The 15,613-nt window shown below is 41.3% G+C and overlaps 1 protein-coding gene and 1 long non-coding RNA gene across 8 annotated transcripts in view; one reads left to right on the top strand and one right to left on the bottom strand.

The window, feature by feature from the left end:
• The window catches only part of PRMT8 (protein arginine methyltransferase 8), a 58,212-nt gene extending 44,476 nt beyond the window's left edge, over positions 1 to 13,736 (bottom strand). Inside the window, exons 1-2 of one of the 3 annotated variants that reach the window (XM_033085819.2) lie at positions 13,214 to 13,736; positions 12,321 to 12,464 (exon numbers count right to left, since the gene is read on the bottom strand). In XM_033085819.2, the coding sequence (XP_032941710.1) occupies positions 12,321 to 12,395 (75 nt within the window). In that variant the 5' untranslated portion in view covers positions 12,396 to 12,464; positions 13,214 to 13,736. Of the gene's footprint in view, positions 1 to 12,320; positions 12,740 to 13,213 lie in introns of all 3 variants that reach the window. The other 2 variants (XM_033085812.2, XM_033085830.2) reach the window with 2 other exon arrangements.
• Positions 11,464 to 15,613, top strand: part of LOC117010830 — a 62,964-nt gene continuing 58,814 nt past the window's right edge. For 4 of the 5 annotated variants that reach the window (XR_004420774.1, XR_004420771.1, XR_004420773.1 and 1 more), the window contains exon 1: positions 13,793 to 14,010. This is a non-coding gene — a long non-coding RNA (uncharacterized LOC117010830). Of the gene's footprint in view, positions 11,689 to 13,792; positions 14,011 to 15,613 lie in introns of those variants that run through there. The other variant, XR_004420772.1, reaches the window with a different exon arrangement.

Genomic DNA, 15,613 nt, shown 5'->3' with positions numbered 1-15,613 from the left:
TGTATCTAACATGCAGAACAAAGGTAATACCTCTAGTTTCAGCAGAATTACTCTTGTTCCATGTTACACAAGGTAGATGAAGAGCGTTTTTAAATACCCTGCTGGTATGGACCTGATTCTACAATAAATAATCATGCTGAGTGCTACTGACACACATGAGTAAACCAGAGTGTTCAGCATTTCTTGCATTATTAATCAAACATCTACTGCAATGTTCAGAGGTCTTCAGTGATTGATGTTAACTACAGTGGGCTCTGAACCACACTTGTTAAAAAGGTATTTACACTGTATTTCAAAAGCAGCAATTGATAGTCATGTTGATATAAATCAGGTTTTTACAGCTTTTTGTTAGCCATCAAATAAGCTTCTGGTATCTTACACCCATTTTTTTAAACACAGTTAAGAAAGCAATACAAAAAAGTATGCTCCTAACATTTTTATACAATCTTGAAACAGAATGGTGAAAAGTATTATTGAGCAAAACCATCGGTGATTCATCCTTTTAAATACAGTTTTATATATAGCTATGAGCTGGTTTTGAATCTACATAAATCAAGAATAATTCTGCTGAAACTGATGGATTTATATGAGGGTAAACCCGTCTTGAGCTTAGAATGCCTTTGTTTTCCAGTAGGCATGGTTAGAATGCTCAGTTTTACCAGGTGAACACAGGTCTTACAAATATAAATACTTTTGCCTTCTCTTTTATACAAAGCAACAAAGACATATTTTATGAACACTGAGAAGGATTATTGGTTTTCTGTTGAGAAAGGAACAGACATAAAAAAGATAGGAAGATGGTACTGAGATTTTGCCTTCAATAAAATAGTGGTATTGAGGCTATGAGAATAGTTTCAGATTCTCATGAAAATGTCACAGTAATAGGTGCAAGCACATTCTTTGCTTAAAATTCTTTATCTAACTCTGCCTCCCATTAAGTTTATCTGATTAAAAAAATCTCTTAGAAAAGCAGGACAGAAATTGAATGTCAAATACGGGGAAAACAGAAATATAAACCCATTGGCCTAGTTTTACAGTTTTTTCAGGCTAACCTTCATTAAACAGTATATATACTGTCATGGTTCTAGTATTATTATTCATTAAAGTATGTTTGAAAAATCTAAGAAGTGTGAGATGGAGTTTGGCACTGGAGGCTTGAATTAATCTCTTGGCGCTGAGTAAGAAATTCAGAGAGGTAGCAGGACACATGCTTTGAACAGCCCTGGAAAGTGCAATCAGCTTTTGGATTTAATAAAATATAAAGATTCAGCAATTTCAATATTAATAGAAGGGTAACGCAGTTGAAACAGCAAGCTAGGAAAATGATCTTTACAGTAATATGTCAAGCTCAGCAATGACAATGTGCCTATGAGGTGAGATGAGGTGAGTTGGAGCTGAGCTGCTACTTAGAAACCTGACATGGAGACGAGTGAGGAATACTGTATGTTGTCCTAGATCTGCTTGTTGGAGTGGAGATCGAGGTGGGTTTCAGGTGTGTGCAAAGGGTAAGAGCTGGTGAAAAGTGTCCACTGGCAGAGTCTCTCTCACAGTATTGTAAATCCCTTACTTGAGAGATTACCAATTGATTAATAATTTGTGAGATTTTAATGGAGAATTTCAAGGAAGCTTCAAAATACATGCCTTGATAATTAATTTTCAAGAGGGTTTTTTTTTATGCCTTGTTCTTTCTTTTTTCATGCTTGGTGGGGGTGAATCACAGGCCTAGAACTACATACTGTCTCTTTTTATTTCATAACTGACTAATCTGTCAAAAAAGCACTGAATGTTGGGCTTATTCACCTTGACAGAGAAATTGGGATTTGCATTAGACCTTACAGGCTGTTGCAATCCCCCCTATTATTTCCTTATTGACAGGCTGTAAAAGGGTAAATTGATTCACTCCTCTGAAGGCCTCCTGCTACCTCTGCCTACAGCTCCTTGATTCCTGACATTTGCTAAACCTGACAATGGAAAAAAAGATCTGCAAGTACACAGGCACCAAAAGGGAGGCCAAGGAAAATGTGGGCCTGTGGCTAAATGGAGCAGGGACCCTGAGGACAATGGATGAGGAAAAGGTCAAGGCACTCAGTGCTTTCTTCCCCTTGGCCTTTATTGATAAGAACAGTCTTCAAGGAGTCACAGAGCGATTCTGTGACTTTTTGATAATGAATTTAAGTATGTCTACTGTTCCTATGTTTCTCTTTATTTTGACTGTATTTCCGCATCTCCTTCCTTCCTTCCTTCCTTCCTTCCTTCCTTCCTTCCTTCCTTCCTTCCTTCCTTCCTTCCTTCCTTCCTTCCTTCCTTCCTTCCTTCCTTCCTTCCTTCCTTCCTTCCTTCCTTCCTTCCTTCCTTCCTTCCTTCCTTCCTTCCTTCCTTCCTTCCTTCCTTCCTTCCTTCCTTCCTTCCTTCCTTCCTTCCTTCCTTCCTTCCTTCCTTCCTTCCTTCCTTCCTTCCTTCCTTCCTTCCTTCCTTCCTTCCTTCCTTCCTCCCTTCCTCCCTCCCTCCCTCCCTTCCTCCCTTCCTTCCTCCCTTCCTTTTTCCCCCTGCCCACCACCTGCTCACCCACTGTTCTGACAGCCTTTCATCTCTCTTGCCTTTTCTTTTCCATCTTCACGAAATAATTTCATTATAAAGTTTGACCTCCAGTAATTTTTCAAACCATTCTGCTACAAGACTAAATATAATACCATATAAATATAATACTATATAAATATCATACTGTATAAATATAATACTATATAAATATAATATTTTTTCAGAACAGGGTTTTTACTTGAGGGAACTTTACATTTGCCTGTTCTAATCCAAAGAATCTAAGAGATCAGCAAACTAACACACCACTGAAAAGGATTCAGCTGAAATTTCAGTCTGCAACATACTTTCTTGCACATTAAAATATGTTCCCTTTCTTTGCCTTCTCTGCCCAATAACTGTTTTGTATCTCAGTTTTGCTATTTTGCATCCTTGGTCTGCTTCAGGCTTGCAGAGGGTTTACTAGGTTTTACCAAAGCCAACAAAACTGAAAGGGTAATGATGGCTCCTACCTTTTTTTAAGGCTCAACAATAGGCAAGCAACTGCAGAACACCCCCTGCTCCTAGTAAATTTGGCTAATCCTAGTTATGTTTAAAACACTGTGTCTCCTAAGGAGACAACAATATCGTGGTTAACTCATCACATTTTATTTCCTCCTGAAACAGCTGTTCCAGATGTACACTTACACAAGATGTAAACTGCAGGTAAGAAGCAGTCCTACTTTTTATATTTGACCACTATTTCTAGGGAAAATATGGAACTACTGAACTCAAAATACTGAAGTAAAACATGCTGGGCTCAGTCACAAGGCATTTCTGCAAAATACACTTTACTGACACTACTTGGCCATGTGCATTAATCAGTTAGTCTTCTGCTAAGTTTCTTCATTTAGGAAAATATTCTTCCTTTCCATTCTCACAACAATTTCTTCACAGCCTTTAGTTAAAAAGAGGTAAGCAAGATACTATATAATACAATGGTCATGGGCCTGAGAAGATGCCCTGTAAGAAGAGATTGCCATGTGCTGAACTTGATTTATGAAAGAGGAGACTAAAGGACAATCTAACAGCAGCCTGCAAGTAACTGAAGGATACTTACAAAGAATATGGAAGACAACTCTTCTAAACAGCAGCAGATGAGATAATGAGGTGAAAAGGTCACAACTTGCAATTACTGAGGGTCAGATAAGACAATAAGAAAAACTCATCCTCTGAGAAGTCAGTGTAGCACTGGAAGAGGTCACCCACACAGGCACTGGAATCTCTGTGCTTGCAGATTTTCAAGACTTGGCAGAGACAACAATGGCCAACATGATGTAATGCTGGTGACTGCTCTACACTGGGCATGAGGTTGCATGAGATGGTCTACAGAAGTTTGTTCAAATCAGCACACCTGTGTTTCTGCCACACCACTGTGATCCCTATTTATACAGGACTCAGAGGTGTTACTCCTGATACATCCTAATGTAAATCATATCAGAGTGAAATAGAAAAGCACAAATCCTGCACTTCAGACAGGTTAATGTCTAATATGGGGCACAATCATGAGATATATAGTCCTCAAATAGAGGTAGTTCAGAACGAGTTACAGGAAGGGTGAATTACTTCCCTGTTTGCGACTAAGGAAAAGAATATCAGTAGCTGGTCTTTCTCCCAAGTTGGGGTCAAATTTCACAATGGATTGAAGAATAGCACAAGGACACAACTAGAAACTGAAACAGATGGCAACATCTCCACTCTTCCTATCTAAATGAGAAATTAAGGTACAAAGCAGAAGTAAGTTTGAACTGGTGGATTGCTGTTGGGAGGCCCTGTCTTGGTCACATACTATTCTGGGCTCTGAGACCAGGTCTGAGCCTTCCTGGTCCTGTTGGAAGCCACAAAACATAAGCTATCTGGCCAAAAATGGACAAGAAGAATGAGAGAACAGTGAGGTCACACGTGACTCCAAGTGTGCTTTGTGGCCACTGAGGGAACATTTCAACACTACGCCTTGGAGACCACGACATATTCCCGCTTCCCAGCCAGTAGATGTTTACTTTCATCATACTGACACAAGAGACAGAATTTCTACTTGTTCTTTTAACAAGGGGATGGGGGAGGAACCATGGCAGAACACCTCAGATAGACTTGGTACCTCAGGACAGGACAAGGAGAGCACTAGGAACTGAAATGTGTGGTCCAGACCAAACAGAATGCTGAGTGGGAAGCTTGCCAGCTGCACTACGGTGAAGAGTTTGGCACCAGGAAAAGCTGAGGAGGACATTGGTATAAAACAATGTCTTAGAAAATACCCACCTCCATGCCCCTCTTCCACAGTGTGTACCCTCTCCTCAAAACAAACAAACAAACAAACAAAAACAACAACAACAACAAAAAAAAAAAAACAAAAAAGAAAAGCTTAAGAGATTAAGTAACTATTTTTGTGAGCAATGGCTACAAAAAAATGGTAATGCCTCTTTGTAAAAAAGAATTCACTACTGTGAGGAAAGGACCCAGGCAAAGTCCTCAATACACACAGACTTCCAAATGCATGCAGGACAGGATATTTTAACTCAGGGATAATGGTATTCTCTTCACCTTCTTTATTGTTTCTCTGTCAAAAATTTTAGCTAAACAATTTGTTCTCACCTGAATATCCTTTCAAATGTTTTATTACTAAAATATTCACTTCATTTTGGAAAGAAAAACATTGAGATTTTATTTATGATCACCTAGCATTTCACACTCAAAATACAAAAGAAAATTATCTTTAATTTCTGCACTTAACAGAGTTTTCAGAAAAGCGAACTTGGCAGTGAGTGCTTCTGAAAATGAGTCTGCCTTTTTTCCAATTCTGGTCTTTAAATCTCTGAATTGTTGATGCAATGAAATGAAGATAAATAGATTTTCTATTCCAGATTTTTAAAGTGAGTTTCCATTTTTATAATTATGTAGATGATGGAAAAGACAGAATTTTATATGCCTTTTAAAATTATTATTATTTTTTTTCATTTTTCAGAACTGGGACTTAACAAACCTAGCTAATAAGAAATATGTAAAGCTATACTGCTTGACCTTACTGTACCTCTTAAATAACAGAATCACAGAATCAATCACATAATCATAGAGTCATAGCATCGTAGAATAAGTTGAATTGGAAGGGACCCATCAGGATCACCGACTCCAGCTCCTGGGCCTGCACAGGACCATCCCCAAAAATCACACTCTGCACCTGAGAGTGTTGTTCAAACACTTCTTGAACTCTGTCAGACTTGATGCTGTGATCACTTCCCTGGGGAGCCTGTTCCAGTGCACAACCACCCTGCGCATAGGAAACTTTTTCTGATATCCAGTGTAAGCCTTTCCTGACGCATCTTCACACTGTTCCTTCAAGTCCTGTCACTGGTCACAAGAGTGAAGAGCTCAGTACCTGCCCCTCCACAAGTTTAATCTCAGTTTAAAAGTGAAATAGTAAGAATGAAGTAGTGTCCATCCTCTCTGTGAGGTGACTCAGCTCCCTTGCAAGACCCTGAAGGAAATAACATGCCAAAAGACACCATGAAGCCAGCCAGGACCTGTTCAAGGACACAGGAAAGAGCCATGTAGGCTGTGAATAATCAACAATTGCTCCATTCTGGCATGGGGAAGACACCCTTGTGGCAATCAACTCAGCCACTTACTGGGTAATCTGCTCTTTGCTTCCTTGAGATGAGAGCTTTTTGTTCATTAATTACTCCAAAAGAAAAAAGAAAAATATGGAAAAGACACATTTTATCCAAAACTTCTAGATCAAAATAAATATGGAATTAAAGCTAGTGATCAGGGCAGTAGGTAACAGGATTCTCTGTGGAATCCGAGGCTGGAGCAACAAGTTTCATCATTCATCCCTTTCAGCTTTTCATTATCTCACCTGTCAAGGGACTGAACTTTGTTGCAAACTCAGAAAGGCTGGGACAAAATCTTATGAAAAGAATAGGTTGAATGCTTTTTTACCATGAAGTATTTCTCTGCTCTGCCTTTACCAGTAGGGGCATGAGCCTTCATCTTTCACAATCAGGCTGAGGATGGGGTTCTGGAAGGTATGTGAATCAGTCTTGCTAAGTTCACTCTTTGCATGGATGTAGAACAATTAGAAAATCTATAACTTACAGAATATCTTGTGATCCTCTCTGAAGAATTTGGTGCTTTTCACAAACTGAGGTTGGAAAAAAATGTCAATAAAGCCTGCTCACTAGCATGGAAGTCCTCTTTTGGCATTGGCACAAGGACACAATGTGATTTGGCCTGTGATGTTATGAATATGACCCATACCCTTTCTAAAAATCCCAGTCTTCTTGACACTAAAATGTTACTAAAACAACCCTATGGTGGAGGAGGATGAACCATACTAAGATATGTTAATCTTGAAACTCTGCTTTGAGTGATAGCTGTTACTCCTTAAGCATGAGTGTTTCTTCATCCTATCTTTACTACTAATGCCACTAAAATCTATTTCTTCAATGGGGCCAAAATATCATAGTCAATACCTTCAACTTTTAGTATTAAATTTGAGAAAGGAGTGGAATGCATTTAGCTCAATCTTCAGCTGAGCTAAATTAATGTTCTGCATAGCTGAAGTTGTAGAAGATGGCTCAGAGCCAGATTTCTTCTCCCCCACTCTTGAATTGGCTAGAAACTAAAAAAAGCCCCTATGACTCTGTTAGAACTACCTTGTACTAGTCTAATAGCACAAGCAATTCCATTCTAGTAGGTGCATTGTAAAGCATCAAAATGTGTTGGAGGTGGAATATTCCCTGCTTTAACTCAGAGATGCCTCTATGGCCCTTGGAAATTTGGCTACAGCCCCAGCAGACCCTGACATCATGGGTCAGCTTTCTGACTGCCTGGTCAGCAGCAAGAAACCCCTGGATCCCAAGCCAGCGGTCTGGTCTCTGCAGCTCACCTACACTACTTCCACACACCCACAACTTTTCTTGTTCAAAGTTATGTGACACAGGCATGTGGCCACTCAGGTTGAAATTTGTGTGGCATTCTGCCTCCTCAACTGGCTCTGTAACACCAGGCCAGACCTCTTGTGCCTTCTAAGATGTACACTATACAGCACTGCCATTGCTCTTTTGGGTAAACATTGCCTACTCATTAATGCTCATTCATATATGCTGTTCAAAAAAATTTAGTAACACCAGATAAGAAATTTCTACATCACCTTTCACTAATGAACCACAGAATTCAATAGAATGAATGGAAAAGCTTAGAGGGATTAAATTCTATCTGCAAGATCACCCAGCACAATAACCAGGAGCAAAACTTTGGTTTACAGAATAAATTCAGTGCAATTTTCTCAGTTATACACACTCCTGCTCTGCTTCTGTTAATTTCTACTTTAGCAACTTATTAAGCAGAAATCCCTCTTCTTACTCATAAACCACAAGTAGAAGCTCATAGTTTCAATAGATGCAGTAGTGGTGTGACTGGATTTCATGCAGATGGAACACTTTAACCTTCCCACTTCTGAGAACAGAATAGTCAGTTACCTTTGCTGACCTGGATCACGTAATCCTCAATCAGTTTTATTAATCTGTTTAGGGAAGTACATCTATTAGGCATGTTATCTCAAATCTAACCAAAGCCCAAGGTTTTCATAATAGGACATTCAGGGAAGACTGTAGTATGCTGCAATAAATAAACTGATCTCTCTATTCTTAGCAATGAGACAGGAATCTTTTCTCTCTACAGCCTCTCTACTGTGAAGCCTTCAGCACAATAATTGCTTTTTATGAAGTTACTGACCAATTAGGTTGTACAAAATTCAGGTCAGTTTCAAGTTCTAGGATTGTTTCAGACACTACTCTGTCACAGGTATCTTTTGGATGTGCACATAAACCCTGGCACTTTGTGCCATTGCAGCACTTTGTGGTTATTGCACCCTCTCAGTACTAAAAGGGGGACTCTGAGAAAGATGGGGACAAACTTAGTAGCAAGACCTGTTGCGATAGGACAAGGCATAAGGGTTTTAAACTAAAAGAGGGTTGATTTATACTAGATTTATATATAGACAAGATATACGGAAGAATTTTTTTACAATGAGGATGGTGAAACACTGGCACAGGTGATTAACACCCCATCCATGAAAACATTCAATGTCAGGTTGGATGGGGCTTTGAGCAATATTGTCGAGTTGAAGATCCCCTGGCCATGCTAAGATGGGGAGAGTAGGTGAACTGAAATTTTCCTTCCAACTGAAATTATTCCATGATTTTATGATTGTATTCCCTTCACCTGGTGCCGGTTCACAAATTATAGTAAGGCACACTTCTTGTGAAATCACACTTCCTTCGTATTTTTTCTCCATCACTGTTATTAGGCCTACTATTAATAAGGATTCCAAATAATACATTTAAAAGAAAAAATCCCAGTACCCAAAATCTACAGCATATCAGCACTATGAATTTTGCAGAACCTTTGTGCATATGTTCTACAAAGAACAGTTTCTCTTTTACTTTGTTTTCTGTCAGAGTGTCTTTAATTATTTGCAGATAACACAATTCTGCATCTGTTATTTATGCACACAGTCCTGTTTTATTTGGACAAGCTTCCTTTCGTGACTAAAGATACAGAGGTTCATTTTTGTATCTTGAGGAGAGATTCTACAGCTTTTGTTCCAGTGGAACATCTCTTAAAATTCATGTGATGGCCATGGGCAATAAAGATTTTCTGCATCTTTTTTCCTTGTGTGCTGCAGACATGGATCTGAAACCATTCTGGCAAGTTTCCTATTTGTGGGACCCTGTGGCATTTAGTGAAGATCTAAATAGAAAAATCTTAGAGTTTTTTCCCCCCTGACTTTTATTTTTATACAAAACACTGTGTGTTCTCAGGGTACTATAAACACATACATCAAAACACTGGTCCTACATAAACTCTGGCATGTAGACTGATATCAGGCTGTTATCAGTGAAATAAATTGCAAAACCATTCTGATAGTTCTGATATTCTGATCCAAGGCCCAACAGACCCTGTGGCAACACCTGGACTCACTTGACCATCAAGATATAAGGCTATGGGGATACCAGTGATGTAAATGTCTATAAAGCTGGAAACATGGGAGCACACTTCTCTAAGTTTCCTAGTAACACGGGGTGTCTTCCTTGACTGGAAAGTAATGCTAGTGAGCAATTGCTTTTTTTTCTATTTGTATTTTTGCTTGAGGAAACAATGAGTGTTGTCTTAGCTCTGTTTTTTCCTTATCGGTGCCTGTTGTCATAATTTCTTTAAGCTCTTTATGCGGAAGAGGTAGCAGCTCTGGGCAACAGGGAATAAAAAGTTTCTCATGCAGTGTCCATGTTCCTTGACTTCATGTATTGTTTCATACTGCCCTACAACTGAAAGAGTATACTGGTCATATTTGACCAAAACCTTGGTAAATGCTCTCAGTTGTGGTAGATTTAAAGAAAAAACCCCACAACACAAAAAATATACTATGAAGCTGTAACACAGGTAATTGGTTAAATCAATCTAAGCAAGAACCAGAAGGTCTTTGGATTAATTTGGTAGTAGGGCATTCTGAACAGTTGTTAAATGTTCTAATTCTTCATCTCTCATTAATGTGGATTTTGTTTATATTGTGCCTATATATCACTGTGGTATCAAAATTCTTCAGAAATCTAATATCAAATAATGAGTATTATTAGTAATCCCTTCATTTCAAATGAAGCAAATTTATACTAATTCCTAATTTTCTCTGACTCTGTGGTAAGTTCAAAAATGATATATTTTGTTCTGCATTCCTTCTGTCACACATAATTGTTAACTTCAGGAGGAAGTTAGAGATACAGGTTTGAAGGTCAAACTGGTATCATATGACTTTGCTAACTATAGATGCTTGATGAGTAAAAGAGCTTCACAGGTCTTGGCATATTTTGCTGGGTGCACTTCTACCTCTGCCCATATGCAGACAGACAACTTCTCTCAGACCATATCAGAAATAAGGACGTTAATAAAATAAAAAATATCTAGGTAGTGGTTACAAATGTACTCCTTCTGATTTTCTGAACGTAGAAGTGGAACAGGATATGCCTAATCTGCAATATTTTCACTCTCATTTCACAAATCTGTCACTGATGGATACTCTGAGGAGACAAAGCACAGCATTTTAATATCTCTCCTAACTCAGCATTGGAATGAATCTGTTTTTGTTAAAAAAATCCTTCTCCATAAAATAATATTGCAGTGTGTGCAGCATTGCACAAGCAGGAAAACATGATTAAACCACAAAAATGTGCTAAGAGTGATCGAAATAGAAGAGGAATCTTTAAAGAGTTATTTTCACCTATTTTCCCTGTCTAAAAACAATTTCCATGGAAAAAATGGCTTTGAAAGGAACTGTCTGTGCCTGTACATTTTTCGTTGCAATCCTGTCCTGGGATCCTGGGATCTATAATGCAATATATGCTGTCAGGACTATGACAGTTTACAGATGTGCAGCCAGACTTCTTGCTATTTATAGATGCCTCTTCTGCAAACAGTACTCTATGGGGTTGTAGTGCAGTAGCAGGCATGTTCTTTGATTTTGTGCTTACATCATATTACTTTAAGAAATTTTGGCTCTTTACCTGGCTTGACAAAGGAGGCATATTTATGAAGGTCAAGCAGAGAGAACACTATTGAGAAGAGAAACGTGTATGGAATTCATGAGCGAGCAGGACACCTACTGGGAGGACTAACAGAAAGGAGGAGAGATTTGGAAGAGATGTGGAAATAATAAAGAATGGAATAGTCATGTGTTCACAGTAGGTTTTGCTCTTTATTCCCTCTGCGGGGTAACTGGGGAGAAGATTCAGTGCCGCCCCTGCAAGGGCAAAGCTATAAAGTTGTTGGGGTTGCAGCGTCCATGGGGTCTGTACATGGCTGTGCTGCATCTTGCTTAAGCATGTGTTAAGTGTTCAGTCAGAGTGCTAGGCACAGTCTATTAATAGAAACAGCGAGTTTGGCACACGCTCGCACTTTCGCCTGTCTCCTTCTCACATGCTCCCAGAGATGCTGGGACTGCATCCTGCATCCTTCTGCTTTTCCAGACCTGAGACTTCGCACACTGAGAAGTCTCAGTGAGGTCAACACAGCCCCAGACAAGTAAACAGGGGCTGCTCAACCCCAATGTTGAGGAAGCAGAAGGTAACGGGTGGGGGAGCGGTGGGGGGGTGGATTTCTTGCAGAAAACCTGAGAGCTCCCAGGTACCCTCCCGGCCTGAAGGCAGTGCAAAGCTATTTTCGGCACTGCCCAGGCCAGTCGGACAGCCCCTACCTCGGGAGCTCCGCTCTGGTAATATCCAGGATGCTGCAGAGACACGGATGCTCCTAAAGTCCCCCCAGACGCTCCTGCCCAAGGCTGCCGGCGGAAAGCACGGGGAACTGGCCAAGGTGCTGCCGCAAGAGCCGGTCTGTCTCTTTCGGCGTGCCCAACACCCCAATTCCCGTGCCCGCAGACCCGACACCCCGCGGAGCCTCCGCTCCGCACGGCCGCCCAACTTCCCGGGAAGCGGCCGCGGAGCGGCGGCCCCGGGCAGCCCCGAGCGCCTGGAGGGCTCGGCAACGGGACAACTTCTCCGCCTGCGGGGAACGGAGGGAACCGGGGGGAAAGTGGGGGGAGAGAGGGGGCAAATGCAGGATTCCATAGCAGTACGGCAGGCAGGAGCTGGCCGGAGGGGCCGGGAAAGTTGTTCTGCACTTCCTGCTTCTCCTGCCGAGGGATCAGTGCTCGGGTCTGGGGGAGCGCGGCGCCGGCTCCGGCTCGCATCCTTACTCACCTCGGTGCTGTCGGCAGCGTTCTCCGCCATTTTCCTCCTTAGGAGCAGGCAGCGGGAGGAGTGTTTCATTCCCATAAGAGCTAGCCAAGGGGTTGGGGCTTCGGGGCTGGTGTTTTGGTTTGTGTTTTCAAAGATCTCCAAACACTGGTGTGCGCCAAAGGACAGGGAGATAAAAAAAAAAAAAATACGGAAAACAGCAATAAATCAGTCAGCTTTGTCCTTTCTGCGTCGTCCACAGGAATGTTTGTCTCCTCTTAGCATCGGGAGCTCCTCAGGCACTTTCAAGTCCTCCTCTTTCTCCCCTCTCCTCCACCTCCAGCGAGTTCTTGGGGTGGGCAGAGAGAGGCGGCACACACTCTTCAGGTTAAACTAAAAGGCTGTCGGGCTATGAGTCCTCCCCTTCAGAGAAAGCAGTCAGGCTAAACAGGAGAGAAGCACCAGCTAAACTGAACTTGGGCGTGCAGTGACCAGCTGGGCATCTTTGTGTCCTGTGGCTACTCTTCCAGAGGCAGAGGGAGCCAGAGACAAAGCAACAGGACAAGGAAATCATAGCCCTTTATTTTCCTTCTTAGGGCTTTTTTCTTTCTCTCTATGTCCCAGGACACTTCCTTTAAAGACGGTCACACAATTTGCCACCCTCTTTCTATGAATGTCTGTTGAAATAGAAATCCCTTCTCCTCCTCCTTCTCCCTCCCTCCCTCCTTCCCCCCTCTCCCGTTCCTTCTTTTCTCCCTTTCCCTCTCCCTACCCCTTCTGCTCTTGGGCAGAGCTTGGGGCCCCTCACTGGGAATTGCATTCACGTGTCTTTCGCAGAAAAAAAAATATAATTTCAAGCTCCCTCCACCCGTCGCCTACACCCTCTCACACACAAGCACGCATTCACACGTACGCACACACACGTTGTCTCCCTCTCACACAGACGTGCACAATTTTTTTTCTCTTCCCCATCCCTCCTCTTCTTTTGAATCAGCAACACTTTTCTTTGCAAGGACTCCCGGCAAGGCTCTTAGAGAGCAACCGAAGAAGTCTGCTCCAGCTTCTTTCCTCCGAGTTAAGTAGCAAACCTGCTTTCTTAATATATCTTCTCGTGTGTATGCTCCCAGCTCCTGTTTTACTTGAAGTTTTTCAGGAGGATCCACACTCCGTCAGAGAGCCGTGAACTGTAGGAATATAGTCCCGATCCGGCTGCAGTTCCTGCTGAAAAGGGGGGAGGAGGAGCTGGAGGGAGGAGAGGGGAAGAGGCGGAGGGAGAGGTCTTGCTGGGGAGGGAAGAGAAGAGGCTAAAGGTGGTTTGAACTTGTTTTTAGCCTTTTCCTAATGACATCTTCCTCTGTAGGAGTGCATCGCCACCTTCCCCACACGTTTATTTTGCTCCCACTCCTCCGGGCACTTTCTAGTTCTGAGTTGTCAGCTGGGAAGATTGGGTTTGCCTCACTCGTGTTGCTGTGGGTAAGGGCGGGAGAGGGGGCGTATTACATAATTAATCCTTCCAACTTCACTTTCCGCAGCTCCATCTCCAGCCCACTGTTCTCACGTTTCTGTTTTGTTTTTATACGGAGGAGGTGAGAAAATAATGCTGGTGTGTGGGTGTGTGTTGCTCGAAGGATTTCAAGGACCAGAACAGGATTGCTGCTCTCAGAACAGTTGAAATTATTTCCTCTGGGGGTGCCAATGGAGACCTGAAGAAGAGGTTTGAAAGATTACTTTTGTTGCATATTTTAAGAACATAGCCAAATCAGCTGCTTCATCAGTAACAGATTTTGATAGATTTGGGGTTTTGAATTTTTTGTCCCTTGCAGCCTATTTTAATATCTTTCAATTAGAGTTTATCCTCAGCTGACCTCTGGAATACTGACATACCACGAAGTACTGCCAAAAAAACAGGAGGTCCCTGGGCACACAGGAGGCAGAAATATTCCTGGGGGTGGGGAAATGGAAATAGAGAATGTGAATTAGAGAGTAGAGAGCAAAATTATTCTCCTGTCCCGTGGGGATGAGGAGGTGGGGCCAAGAAAATAAAATAGGCAAATTTCTCCTTTTTACTTGAATGACCCTCACAAATTCTTACTCAGAAACGGATCAGTAGTTATACATTAGATTTCAGGAATTTTTAATAAGTCACACAGTAATAAGTAAGAAACCTAGGGAAGCAGAAGATGTGGTATGCTTAAATGCCAAGTGGCAATGAGAGTATGCCATGTAGGGTTGAATGGCACCATGTGAAACGGCTTCAGGATATAAGAATATGTTTTAGACACACATTCCATACAGACTGAAACTGGACCTCTGTGAGACACTTTGCAGAACCATTTGATAACTCAGTCTTTCACAAGCTTCTGATTTCCCCCTATTCCTTTCATCTCACATTTATTTTGACACCTCAAGTTCTTTCATTAACTTCATATCACTGCTAATTTTTTCGGTAATCATCCACACCTCCTTTGTTTATATAGTAGAATTTAATTTCACACCTTCTAGGTATGAGGCTTAAGTAATGACAGAGGTGGAAGCAGGTCATCTCCCCTTTTCTTTGTGACATTGATAGAGCTTTTGAAGGTCTTGAAACCCTTCAAATATGAAAACCTCTATAGTCATTGCCAAGTATTCCAAAGCTATTCTCATAATCTTGGGCTATGGACCTCTTTCTCATCAAGTACTTCAAGTTCTAGGTGAAGGGGTAAGGGGAAAAATAATCTGCAGAAAAAAAATGTAATGTCTGCAGTCTTTGTCACAATGTTTTTCTCTGCTATGGCAGGAATATCTGGTAGTGAGTGAGTGCATGAAGTTTTAGTCAGCATGCATTTGGACTAACCTGCATAGTTTTAGTGTGTCTTTTCTATTTTCAGGTGATAAACACAGCTAAACTTAGCCTAATTAAACATTTTAAAATAAATCAGTGTTCTATATAGAGAAAAAATAATTAGATTTTAAAAAACTACTCCAGAACATATTCTCCAGTTTTCTCTGACAGCTGGGTTTGTATTTCTGGTACAGCTCAATCACTCTTTAGTCAGCTAAATGAGGCATCAGATTTTCAAAAGCACTCAGCAACTGGCAAAGTTGGCAGGGAAAGATTTAATATATCCTTCCCTCCTATGCTTCAGATACTGCGTGACTTACCCTGGCACCTATTCTTGTCCTCCTCCACCTCTTTGTCAACACAGATGATACCTGACTGCTCATCCTTGAACATGGTGCTGATGTTTTACTGATACTGGGAAAGCCTTCCAGTCTCTTAGTTTCCAGCATAAGGATGAATGTTTTGGTTCTGAGATCCTTTGGAAATCTTCCAG

Source organism: Catharus ustulatus, chromosome 2 (genome assembly GCF_009819885.2).
Source record: "Catharus ustulatus isolate bCatUst1 chromosome 2, bCatUst1.pri.v2, whole genome shotgun sequence".
In the NCBI taxonomy this organism is placed as follows: domain Eukaryota; kingdom Metazoa; phylum Chordata; class Aves; order Passeriformes; family Turdidae; genus Catharus; species Catharus ustulatus.
This window is presented reverse-complemented; position numbering and strand designations above follow the sequence as displayed.